At 40.0% G+C, this 13,197-nt stretch overlaps 1 protein-coding gene across 2 annotated transcripts in view; it reads right to left on the reverse strand.

Moving 5' to 3' along the window:
* Positions 1–13,197, reverse strand: part of MYLK4 (myosin light chain kinase family member 4) — an 81,384-nt gene that overhangs the window by 56,683 nt on the left and 11,504 nt on the right. Inside the window, exons 1-2 of one of the 2 annotated variants that reach the window (XM_074576077.1) lie at positions 12,871–13,069; positions 9,345–9,603 (exon numbers count right to left, since the gene is read on the reverse strand). In XM_074576077.1, the coding sequence (XP_074432178.1) occupies positions 9,345–9,509 (165 nt within the window). In that variant the 5' untranslated portion in view covers positions 9,510–9,603; positions 12,871–13,069. Of the gene's footprint in view, positions 1–9,344; positions 9,604–12,870; positions 13,070–13,197 lie in introns of those variants that run through there. The other variant, XM_074576076.1, reaches the window with a different exon arrangement.

Here is a 13,197-nt window from a genome sequence, read left to right on the forward strand (position 1 = left end):
GATGAACATGGAATGAACATGCCATAGGGTCCTGAGATAACACAGCAGTCTTGGTCTCAGGCTGCTGTTGGCTCATTTCCTCCCAAAGCTAAGGATTCAGATTATCCAGGAGTCCATGCACAAGCACAGCCCTACTGCCAGTCCCTGGCAAGGACGCTTGCCCCACTCTTGAAATACTTGTGAGTTCATGCCACTTTTCTATGCATGAAGACTTAGGAAAGAGCCTTAGAAACTTGCACTTCACGACAGACCTTTTAACTCAAAAGAAAGTACGTAACTTACATGCAGAACAACCAAAACCAAAATGTCTGACAGATGTTACAACTCTGAATTTCAAGTGGGTTCACAATGTGTGCAACAAAACCGGCAAAGAGCTCTGACAGTCACCAACTTATGCAAAATTCATTAAAAAAATACTTTAGTGCAGATAAGGACTAGAAAGCAACCTTTGTTAGTCTTAACACAGGGCATTTTAAAATCTGTTTTCTTCGCAGTGCAATGGATATAGATCTCTTGCTAGCAAGTACCATTTAATGCACTGGCTTTAGCTCTTAAAAACTGGAAAATAAGTTGACAGTAGCAAAACAGTAGAAGTGCAAAAAAAAAAAAGGACAGTGGAATGAAATGAACTTCTTTTTCCTTACAAATTATAATTCCCTCAAGAAAAAATGCAAAATCTTCGTGAGCTAGGCATAAACAAAAAAGTACATCTTTTTTCAAGCTCATCTGTGAGTGCTGTAACAGCCTCAGACTGCATCAGAGGCAAAATGCAAACTACCAACGACAGACTTGATTTTTTTTTAATTTGCCATTGAATCTACAGAAACTACTTTCTATAAAGAACAGAGTACTAGTGTGTCTATTAGTTATCTTCTCTTTACCACTCTTGTTTGACTAACTTGCATGAAATTCACAATTATACACTATTAGCAGTTTCAATAATTGAATGTGACTGAACTTTACATTCAACAGAGCTGTACTCTCCTCAACAGTATGGTACTGAACAGCTAGCTCTTCATCTTCTATCAAGTTGGCTGAAGAATGGACTTAAAGATCTTTACTTAAAGGAAACTTCTAAAAAAAAAAAATCATTCCGTAACTGAAACTACCAAATTAATTAGCAACATGCATACAAACATTTCTAACATGTTTTTACTTTCTGAGTGTCGCCTTAGTTTTTCCTTTCTTTCTAGTTATCCATGCATATATGTCATAGAAGCAGAAACAGTATAAATGGAAACAGTATCAAAAAAACCTTAATAAAACCTGACTGGTTTGCTTTTACTCAGAAAAATACTAGTACAGATTTCTGAAAGAACAATTTTTCTGATGGATTAAAGGACCTTCATACAATGAGTTTTTAGGTCATCAAACTTAGGTAGAGTATACAAAGAATTCTACACTTGTGTGTGTGCGTGTGTGTTCTTTCTTCGATTTCTTTATGAATCTTATTAATCTTGAGTGCTTATATGTGTAGTAATATTCCAGTTCTCCTTATCACTGTCCTTCAAGCTTCTCACACAATGTGTGAAAAATTCCGTTATATGTTGACACTAGGTCATGTCTCTTTTGGCCAATAGTACTAGAAGAATATGCAAGTGTGAGGTCGCAGATTTTTCAGATCTCAAACCTTTGACATGAAATCAGTTTTGAGATTCTGCAGGTGGATGCCTTCACAGGAAGGAAGAAAAATTTAATTTACAGCAAACTAATTAAAATCCTAAGCATTCTGGCAATCTTCATCCTTTGACCTGCTTTAGAACAAGTGCCCTCCTTTCTGCCCTTCTAAATTCATATATTTCTTTTGTTTAAGCAATGCTTCCTTTTAAGAATTCTTCTAATAGCTCTTGAGTTGAAACACAATGAGTCATCACAGCACTGTATTACCTTCTGTCTAACCACAGCAAACATACATACTATCTTTGACTGCAACATCTAGTGATGTAATAACTAGTGATACTACTTCTTTGGGGAGATAATGCTACATTCACCTGACAACAACAGGAAAATAACAGGCATGAGCATTAGTGAGATCTCAGAGTCCCACAACAAGAAGGGCTGGCAACCTGGCTCCCACCGTGGTGAAAGTGGGTAACCCTGAGGCAGTCCCTTGTACTGCACCCAGTAGAGGTCACTAGAGGATGCATCATGTTTTAATGGCAAAATAAAGCACCCCGACACCAAGGGAAGAGATGCACGTTCCTGAAAAGCACATCAGCTGTCTAGGATTTACTGATAGAGGGACCCTCAGAAAAGAAAGGAATATGTGCTGCTCTGTGAAAGAACAGATAGGTTTAACTGGCTACATCTGAACACAAGCAGCATTCATCTAGTTAAACAATATCAGTGCTGATCAGTGAAATATATCTAACTTATTAAAAGTATATCTACTACCTGTGTATTTCCAGATGCAGGGATCCCTTTCTTTCTTCCACAGCTTAACACAGTCCACAAGGTGTGCCAGAGATACGAAGCCAAAAGGCAGAAACTACCTGCAATCCAGGCAGCATTTCTTTGCAGGGGTAGATCCATGCCTTTATTTTCAATCAACTGATTAACTTGGTTCTCCTGCTCTAGCAGATGCTATTTGGCAGGCACCCTCAAAACCTTCCCCAGCTCTGTAAGTACCACCTAGCTAGACAAGGCTCAGACACACAGCAGGATCCCATCTCACACTTCAACACATTCCCTGAACCTATAAGGAAAAGAAGTGATGGCCTACTGACAAGCGAGAAACAGGTGCAGGGATCTACACATGAGATGTGTATTGCACGGACTTGAAAGGCAATTACTCTGACATCCCAGAACTTCTCAAATGAAAGCAAACTGTTAGTGCAATCCCTTTGCAGTTAGCGATTCAGGCCACTGGTCATTTTTTTTCCCTCTAAATAGACAAGAAATGGGGAAAAAAATACCCAAATACCCATATTCAAGACAATCACTTAAAATGCGTCATGGTGCACATGCATAGGAAGGTCAGTTTGAAATGCCATGGCTTTATTGTCTGCAGTCCCTTTTGCTCCCATGCTTGCAGTCTGCCTACATTGCTCCCATATCAAAACCACCACCATGCAGAAAGTGTATCCTAGCTGTCCCTCCATCTCACATCCAGCATCTGCTCACCTGCCACCCATCAAGTCCTTAATCTAAAGGATGGACATGCACAATCATTTCAACCACAGGGATGTGAAACTTTCAATATCATCAAGGTAACTTCTTTCCCCAAAAATTTCCAGAAACAGATAGACTGATTTTGCTGAATTTTTCCAAGTAATTCAATGTGATGCAAATTCTGCATGGAAAATTTTGGCTTGAGCAGCCAAAACCCGGGAAATTTTTTAACAACTGAAAACAGGATCTTAAAACTGGAAATGGTAAGCAACTTCAATAAAAAGTCCTGCTACCAGCTTCATTATAAACCCAGGGAAGCTGGTTTACTTCTAAAGATAGAAAACTAAAAATCTGAGGAAGAAAGCGTGTCATGGTTTATTGTCTTATATATGAGGATATATATATATAAGGATTGTGAAGGACGATTACATAAGGTCTTCGGTCTATATATAAAGAAGGAATCCTTACATATATATATCTCCTTTTATATATATATCCTTATAATCCTTATATATAAGGATTATACATCTTCTGTGCAACAGGTGCCCATAATTACAGAGCACTAACAGTCATTGTGGAAGATGAAGCAGTAAGAAGAAACGCTGCCATTTCTTCTCTGCTTATGTATTTATCTTATTGGAGGTGAAAAAGCAAAGAATTTAAAACACTCCCTCTGGGTGTGGAGAAATATGAGTACCGGAAATCTCAAGTACTAAAACTTCACAAATCAAACCACAAAAATCATGGCATTATTTAAAAAAATTCAAGAGATTAAAAAAATTATGATGACTGTTGTCCTTTCCTTAGTCAATTTCTGGCTTCTGAGACTTCAGAGCACTCTCAAGTCACATTTTGAGTTATTATGTAGTTGTTATGTTGGGGAGGGTGGGTTTAGTTGTGGGTTTGGTTTTTTTTTTTCAGTCGGGAAACCTTGGTACTCCTCTCTTTCTTTCTGGGACAGACAGATATATATTCTCACAGGTATGGGAACTGGGAGCATTAAGTAAAACAAAGCTGCCTGAAATCATGGAATTACACACACTGCCACACAACAACAGAGTGCCATAAATTTGGGACCTGTAGAGTGCACCACAGAAGGGATATTCTGTAAAGCTGTGCCAGGCTGAGGCTGGCAACATGATGCCTGTTGACAGCATTTCAAGCAAGCTGGAAAGGAGGTTGGTAAAAAAAACTGGGCCCAAACTTGGCTGAAGTCCACTTACACTTTTCTGACCATACCAAGCCAAGCTTTAGATGTGGTGCTTTAATTTCAAGGCTGAAGAAAGCCTTGAGGGTTTTGATCTCTTCGTTAGTTAAGAAGTCCCACTGCAAATGTTCGGAGTCCCTTGCAGGATTTTGTTAAAAGAGTCGTTCTTGATTCAAATTTTAAAACAAGAAATAGGTTTCTGTCAAAATATTTAGATCAATATCTTGAACAGTGTTTGGGGGCAGAGGAAAGTTATTTTGGCTTAAATTATGCAACCATGATCATTTTGTTCCCTGTTCAAAATACTGCCATGACTCTGGCCTGGCCTGGAGAAAGCAACTTGCAAAGATGCCATAACCACTGTCATTTCCAACACAGAGGCTGCAGAGAAAGTAACTGCTAGAGAAATTGTGGCAGTGGTCAAGAGGGAGAAAGAGGACTCAAAGGAGATAAGGCTGATCCCATTCTGGCTGGAGACAAGGAATTAGAGGACAATTGGCCATCCCCAGGCCTAGCTTAACTGAACACATTTGAGTATATCCAACAGTTCCAGCTGGCTAAATATTTAAAAGTTTGTCCTTAAACTGTTTTCAGAATATCATCAAAGGGATACTTTTGCATGGAAAATTGTATTGCCAACTCAAGAAACAAAGTACTAATGAGAAGTATTTTTTCCACCTTTGTTAAAAAAAAACAAAACCAAAAACAAACAAGAAAATAAACATCTGTGTCCTGAACTCAAAGTACTCCAAACATCTCCAGAAATTCAAAATGAACTGGCATTGCAACTATCTATTAAAATAAAACTAGCTAGTGGGAGGTTTAATCCATATTACACTATGGTTTCCTTTTAAGAGCAGGACTAAGAAGCTCTGAAATACGGCAGTAAGGAAAGAGCAGCTTTGCTTCTTGCCAATTCTGTTGTTTCAAAGAGGACAGCAAGGGCAGTAGAGCTACTAGAGGTTATTTCTTATACAACAGTAGGTTGCAAATGACAAAGTCACATTTTTTTAGCAGATGTTAGGATTCGCATTTATGTTTACTAATAATGGGAGAAATTCTATTCTGGTACATAAAACTGCAGTTTAAGTAATGTTATACATCTTATCTTATGAACTGAGCTGCAGCAAATGACTAGAGTACAACTCTGCAAATGTAAGGTTCAATCATAGTAAAAGAAACATTTAAATCAATGAGTTTTACCAATGCCTTTTCTTTCCATTTTACAGCAGACTGTAAGTGTGCAAGCAATCAGTCACCACTGCTTGGTGGACAGCAAGCAATGCACTACCCAGACTAGTTCAGCTGTATCTGAGCTCTAGCTAAAGGTCCTTCACAATGCTTACACCTCCAAAGGAAAGCTTGCTGATGTCCATGCACAGGGAGCACCTCTCCTGTCACAGCGTATCACCCTCATGAATGAATGTATTGGCACCACATAGCAAATAAGTAAAAGAGATGGATGGTAAGTCAAGGTAATGGCCAATCCTTGCAGATGCAAGTTGAGAAGATCCAGAAACCCTACTATTACACTGTCAACTAGTGATAGCTCAACCACAGGAACTGCAGCTGTAGCTATAGCTCTCTAGGTTGCAAAAACTTTAAGAGCAGTGGCATTATGCTTGCAGAGAGACCCTGAATTTCCAATCTCGTTCCCTGGGTGGTCTGCCAGAGTTCAGAAAGCTTTGAAGCTTCACTTACAGCTAGATTTAGCTTTTGTTGAATGTTTATTTAACATTGTTCTCCTGAAAAAGTGGTCATGTAATTATTATACAATGTGGCTGGGTTACTTTTGTTATTAACTTGGTAAATACCAGCCTAGGAGCTTCTAAAGTATGTTACTAATGTTACTTCCATTGCTTTTCTACTGCTAGTAGAAAAGAGTGAAGCTTCATACATCTGAATCATGGAGACACAGTTTAAAAACAAGTCCCTAAGCCTGAAGAAGATCACTTTACAGTACTTAAAACTGAACGGTTATTGGGGAGAGGGAGTTCGTGCCCTAATTTCAGGTAGCAATTCAAAATCAAACTGAATTGTATTCTCACACCCATAATTTACAAGGACAGAGCCAGAAGGAAAAGACTGCAGATTTGCTGACCACCAGCTTGCAGCTTTGGCTGGGCCATCAGAAGCAGTCTAGTTGGGGTACGTGGAGACCACAAGGAGCTAATGCAGCTGGATAATTTGTGCAATAGTTTCACAATCAATTTACCTTTGTGTAAGCTGGTGCTATTGTCAAAAGAGGTGGGTTTACCTTTCCACAGTTGTTCCTACCTTGTGCCACCTCCTCCCTTGGACCAGCACAACCCCTTGGTGCGGCTGTCCAGTGCAATGCGTCAAGGACAGATCTGGATTTTCAGTCTTTTTTTAAATCTGGTTCTCACACATGAAAACTGTTCCTATAAAACAAAGTGTCTCTCACTTGATAACATATCACCTGAAGCAAAACTTTGTGTTCATTCGTGAAGACAAAACCTAGCCGAGATACAAAGCCAGATGCTGCCAACTGTACAAACTGGGGGCAAGAGGACATTCTGAACAAAACACATGTAAAACAAGATAAAGAGCGGTTTTGCCACAACTTATTTTGAGTCACCCTCTCCAAGAGCAAATGGTCCTGGTGGAGAGCTGCTGTGGCAAAGGGTGCCATCTAGAGGACTGCAACACCACAGCTTGTTCGCAGCACCAAGACGTACATTACACTGTAAAGTCATTATTCATAACTGATGTTCAACAATTGCTGGGTTTGCTTCCCGTAGTTGTATTTTAATGGCTCTGGCAAGTCCCTTTCTTTTTTAGACTGGGGGGATGGGGGTTGCAAGAATATATTGTACTGAAAGATGAGAACTGTGTTTGCTTATTTTTTAAAAAACATATCTAGAAAAATAGCAAGCTTGAGGAAGGGGATCATTTTCTTCTGTAATTATAATCAGTTAGTCTCAGAATAATCATTTTTTCCAGCAAATACACCGTTTGATCAGTCTCTTCTAGATGGTCTCCTGAGTTGCAACCCACTCCCATTGCAGTGAATAGATGTTTTGTCACTGCTTTCAAAGTGAGCAGGACTTCATCCACAGAAATTACATGCATATGCCCACAAACATACACATATAAGTGCATACATCTGAGCAAAGTTTACTGTATTTCCTGCCAGCACAATCTTCTTTCCTTCCTTTCCCAATCAATAAACCTATTCATCGGGCAAGCAGAGCAAGCTAAGACCTTTCAAAGGAAGCTCTTGGCTTTTCTTTCATCAACATTAATGGCACAGCTAGGGCCCAATTCTGTATCCCATTGAGAAATTCCTAAAAAATTAGTGTGAAAGTTAAGTTTTGCAATTAACTTCTAAGCTTGTAAAAGCTTAGGACAAATATAACTAATGTTTATGTATCTCGAAACCTCACACCAGTAAGGTATATTACCAGAGTTCAGCTGGACTGCCTTTCACCTTTGAAGTCTTGTCCCCAGGAGACTGATGAGCTAAAATGGGAATACAGAGCTATTTCTCCAGCTTGCAACTAGCCACCAGCTGTTCATCTTTTAAACCTATTCCTTTCTCCACTACTGCACCTCCAAACTCTCCCTGCTTTTTCTTACAGTGCTCCTAAAAAAGAGCGAGTTCCAACCATTAGATTGAAGGAGAAAACATTAAGAGTTTTTGCAGCAAAGAGTGATGGAAAATCCCCCTACCTTAGCTACTATCTGCAATTTGTCATCAAACTAAGATACATTAACATAAGCAAAGCAGCTTGTGTAGCGTTTTTCTTAACTCTAACAGGACAAAACTCAAAGGAAGAACTCCGTGGCAGCAACAGCCGTTTTTACTTTCTTACCTGCAAAAGTTGCGATTTTCATACTGGAAGAAACCCTTCTTAAAAGAGCTAACAACATCCTCCATACCCCGACCACACAGATTTATTTTTTTTAATTCTGATTTTCACTGTAACACTAAATGAGGCTCTCTAAAATAAACACATCCTGCTTAGATGAGACAGGCTTTGTTTGTCTTAACATACAAATCATTTTCTGTCTCTACAAAGTAAAAATTGTAGTACCTTAGTGAAGACTGGAATAATTCTGTACAGAAGTGACCCAGCAGATTAAAAAATACAAAAAATTAAACTTCTTGAGTTGTGAATACAAATGAAAACATCATGAAATTTACTTTACACCAATGCTCCAAAGTATGATACGAACAAAAAAAATATTCGGAATACTTGAAAAACTGCTCTACCACATCAGCTGAACCAGCACACAAACAGCCACAGTACAATTTTTCACGTCTTTTCACAAGCTGGTGTGTAAAATTAATTTCTCATTGCCCTATTGCAAGCACATTTTCTTAGTTCTTGTCTAAAGGACATGTCAATAAAAATACTGGTTCCTCTAGACTCTCATAGAAAAACCATAATATAAGTGTGTTGCTATTTCTAAACACATTTTGGTTGATCACGGGGTCATTTTCCTGCCAGATACCCCATACTATGATGCCCAGCACCGTTCTTGCTGGAGACAGGTGCAGCACAGAGATACACCAGACAACACTGGTCTGCAAGCCTGGCACACAGCATGGAACCATGCTCTGCTCCCCCAGCATTAATGGGGAGCAAATGACAAAGCTGCCTAACTTCCTCTGGGGAAACTGCGCTTTCTATGGGGTTCATTCAGTCCCCACTAACTCAAGAACTGTTAGATAGGACAAATGCTTTAAATAAAATGAATCCAACAAAATTCATGTTTACCTTCTGATTTTGAAGAGCTGCAGAACCACACAACTTCTTTACAATTTCTGTATACAAGTCCAGCTGTAAATAAGCCCCAGAATAAAACCACACATGCTTGTTTCTATAAATCCGAAAGATTCAAACATGCTGACCAGTCTTTCACAGCTGCAATACATTTTTACAGTTGATAATGAAAAATTCAACTCTACTGGGAACACACAGAGTAAACTCTTTAACTGCCTGAAAGAAAGGGATAGAGCTTTGAGAAGACAAAATTAATTATGCAGTTAGTTAGTTACCTTTTCATCTTCTGTTCCAGGATCTGATTCACTGGATTTTTCTTCCTGAAAGCTTCTAGTCCTCTCCCTTTTTTCCATCCTCTGAAAAAAGGCTGTTTTTTCCAGTCTGTTGCTGTTGTATCGTGTATGGAACTCTTCCAGCCTATTAATCTTTAGTAGCTTCATACTATGCCCAGTTAATTTACTGTCTGTTTTCTTTTCCACCTTAGATTCGTAAACCAGTGAACACTCGTAACTTCTGATTTCTCCTACTTCTTGGCTGCACAAAGGAAAGACAAATAAGAAGGATCAGTGTTACTCATGCATTTTAGCTTAGAAAACTGCCATTGTTGCAGTATTTTATATTTCAACTCTGAACCAAACTCTTACTTTCTGAACCAAAACAGAGTTAACAGCACTAGCTGTTCACAGATGCCGTTCTACCTACTCATCTACATTCAACACCAGACAATTCAAGCAGGCTACAATGTAATTTAATTTATTCATAGAAACTATTTAGCTCAATCAAATCAATACACATTGCTGTTGCTTGCAGACCTTGTTTATGGATCACTCCCCACTTTTTAACCACTTCAGTGGTTCCCTGTTTTTCAATGTGTTCTCCTTCTCTCTGTTGCAGTTCCAGCAAGTTGACAGGCAAGGACTCTCTTATTAAGTCCATTACGATTTTAGATATTAAACAAAGTGGTGTAGGCCTGAACACAGTCCTTGCCTCTCTTCCCACTACCCTATACCACGGAAATAGGTAACTGCCAAAATAGTGGTGATTTTGGGCCCTCTGTTGAAGGCTGCAGAAGAGCACAGTCCTCAGCTGGGTTCCTTCCCACTGTAGGCCCTCATTCTGTGCCTAGTACTTACAGGATCATCAAGGCTTGTCTAATAGTAAGAATGGATGGAAAGTTATTGCAAGTCAAGCTGTTAGTTTGGATGAATTCTCTGTAGAAGGGCTTTTATTTCACAGCAAGGTGGTGGGTGTCATCATCTGTCCCTCCCCCCTGCAAGTAATCACTTGGTTACACTTGGAAAATGTGTCCTTTTGCACAACTAATTTTAGATGAGTACGAGAAACTACTCCAAAATTTCACTTAGCAACTCTGTGTAGACCCAGGAAATAAAGGACAAAAACACTGTGACTGTACGTTCACTGTACTGGAAACCCAGATACCAAACAACAGCACTAATGCTTTAGCTCTAGCAAGCTGAATCTGGTCCGTCTCATTACACGGCTGATGGTTTCCATTTTAACTTGCATAAATGCCATAAACTATATGGCCTAATTAAGAATGTATATACAACCTTACAGTCATTAGCAGCACAGAGAAACAGCCTTCAGTGTACAACCAGAGACCCAATTAAATCAGTTATTTTTACCTGAACACCTTCCAACAGAAAACGTGCCTGTGTTTTGACTCCACATCTGTGCACATGCAATAGATTATGCGTACTGCTACATGAACTAACTGCACCGCCCATAGTTATCCCTCCAAATTCTTCCCAGACGCGAGAGATGCCACATGCTATCGTGTGTGACACAGGAGGTGGCTTGGTAGTGGCGACATTTATAGATGATGGACAGCAAAAGACAGTGCCTTCCAGAAGAGATTCCTACTGCCACATTAATGCAGCCCTAGAGTGCGCCGCTAATGTGAGAGATGCAGGGACACCAGCATAGGACTGTAAAACACTCATCAACTGAAGAAGTCATGCACCTGGTATGTAAAAATGCCAGGTCTGCTGTTTCTAGCCTCTGTCACCAGCTGTCATGTCTCTTTCCATCCCCTTCAGGTGAAAGGACACTTTACAAGATTTTCTTCCCATTTCTCAAGAGCAGGTTCTTGAGTTTTCCTAAACGCACTTAAAATTGCAGGTGACATACCACAAGGGCTCAGTCTAACCTTTGAGCCATTATTCCACAGATCCTCTCATCTACTCCACCCCAAGGGGTGATGCAACATACTCCAAAGCTGTCAGAAAAAACAGGTAATATTTCCAGATGCCCTCCCACTGCTTCCATGCCTCCAGCTACTCAAATCCCAGTGTCTTAAAGCCACCTGGCTGTGAAGATGACTTCTGGCCTGACATTACTGCAAGCAAGGAAAGCTGATTCAGGCTCTCCATAGCTCTTCAAAGAGCACATCATCCTCTAGGTTATGACCACCAAACGTGGCCATTGATCTAATGAGAATGACATGTCCTACTGAAAGGACACGTTGTTCCTTCAAGCTGACCAATGGGTCAGTTATCTGGGGAAAATATTAATGGGATGGTAAGCCCGAAGGTATTACTGGGCTCTCTTACCAAGCAGAGACTACGATTGAGTCCAAACATGATTGTCCTCTCCCCCGTTATTACCTTAATATATCCCTGAAACAATAAGCTAAACAATTGACGGTTTCTGAGGTACACACAGCAAAATTTGTTTGCAAGTGCCTTCTCCACAGTCCCACAGAAGCAATCCCACCCTGGTCATGTGCCACTGAGCAATAGGAAGCTACAGCCTTCCACCTAATAAGGTGCTTTTTTTAATAAAAAGGTGCTTTTTTAATAAAAATCAAAAAGAAAAAAAAAATGTTCACATGGGTGTTCAGCTCCATTTCCTCCAAAGGAGGGTGAAAACCTTCCTCCCATCATTTACATTCCCCATCTTAGGCCTGGAGGATTCTTTATTCTGGGTTGGCTTCAGCAAGCCAATCTCTCACTTTAAGCAAAATAGCTTGCATCATGAACACATCTTCACTTACATGCTGAGAAACCACACACGTCATAAAAACAACGAAACTTGCCTTTCTGTATGCACAAGGGTTATATACCTACAGTCCTACTGCTTTTTCTGCTCAATAGCAGAAATTAAATCAATTTGCACAATAAAAATATAACCAATACAGTAAATGTTTATAAAACTGGTTAGAAATAGAAATGGGCAGGCAAATAGGTATTAGCCAAAAAGAAGAACCCACAAAAAGACCCCTTTTTCTTTCACCATCTGTTTTTAGATTGTAACCCCTTTGTCCAGAACTAGGTTTACAAGACGGGCCATAAAGCACCTCACTCGAAACTCAGTCCTTTGGCGCCCATCTTCAGTTCAACTAAAAACTTTATTTCTGACCCGTTGGCCACTTGCAAATCAGCCATTTTCAAAATTTAAGCCTAGGGACAGGCACTGTTAGCCAATAGCCAGACTTGTTTACCTCCCAGTACATCTTGACATTAGATTGACCTGAATTTTACAAGCTGGGAACGATTACGTAACAGTATATAATTATACCTAAATATATAATTTAAGAAAGAAAACAAGATGTAACGTGGAAAGAATTACCAGCGGGTCAAGTTGAGGTGGTAAATTAGGGTGCAAATGGTACTGCTTACTCTGCCTTTCTTTCAAATACAACCTGCCCTGCATTCTATGTAATACAAGAGCTGTATTTTTTTTATTATTAAAATAAAAATTATTGGTAGCTCCGCAACTGAGAACAAAGCCTTCACACATTTCAACAACCAACCAGGTGGACCCCCAAAATACACAGACCTTGACGATTATTGATCAGCATGAGCCAGAAGCAGCTCCACAGTCCTTCAGGCCATTTGAACATTTGCACAGCCCCTCTGAGGCAGCGCGCTGACTGGAAACCTGCACACCACGAAGCTGGCAGTGACAACTCTATGCTGCCCCAAGAATCACAACCTGAAGGATCACTGCACATCCCAGATAGATTTTTCAACATTTTCTGTCAAGGTGGAAAAACAGTAGCACGGGTTACAGGCATAACTCGGGGCAGACGGGCCCCTACCTCTGAGGAATTGGCCTCACGGTGCACTGGGAGTACAGGGGCTGAGGGCAGGCTCCCCTCAGGGC

This window comes from Larus michahellis, chromosome 2 (genome assembly GCF_964199755.1).
Source record: "Larus michahellis chromosome 2, bLarMic1.1, whole genome shotgun sequence".
NCBI classification, from domain to species: domain Eukaryota; kingdom Metazoa; phylum Chordata; class Aves; order Charadriiformes; family Laridae; genus Larus; species Larus michahellis.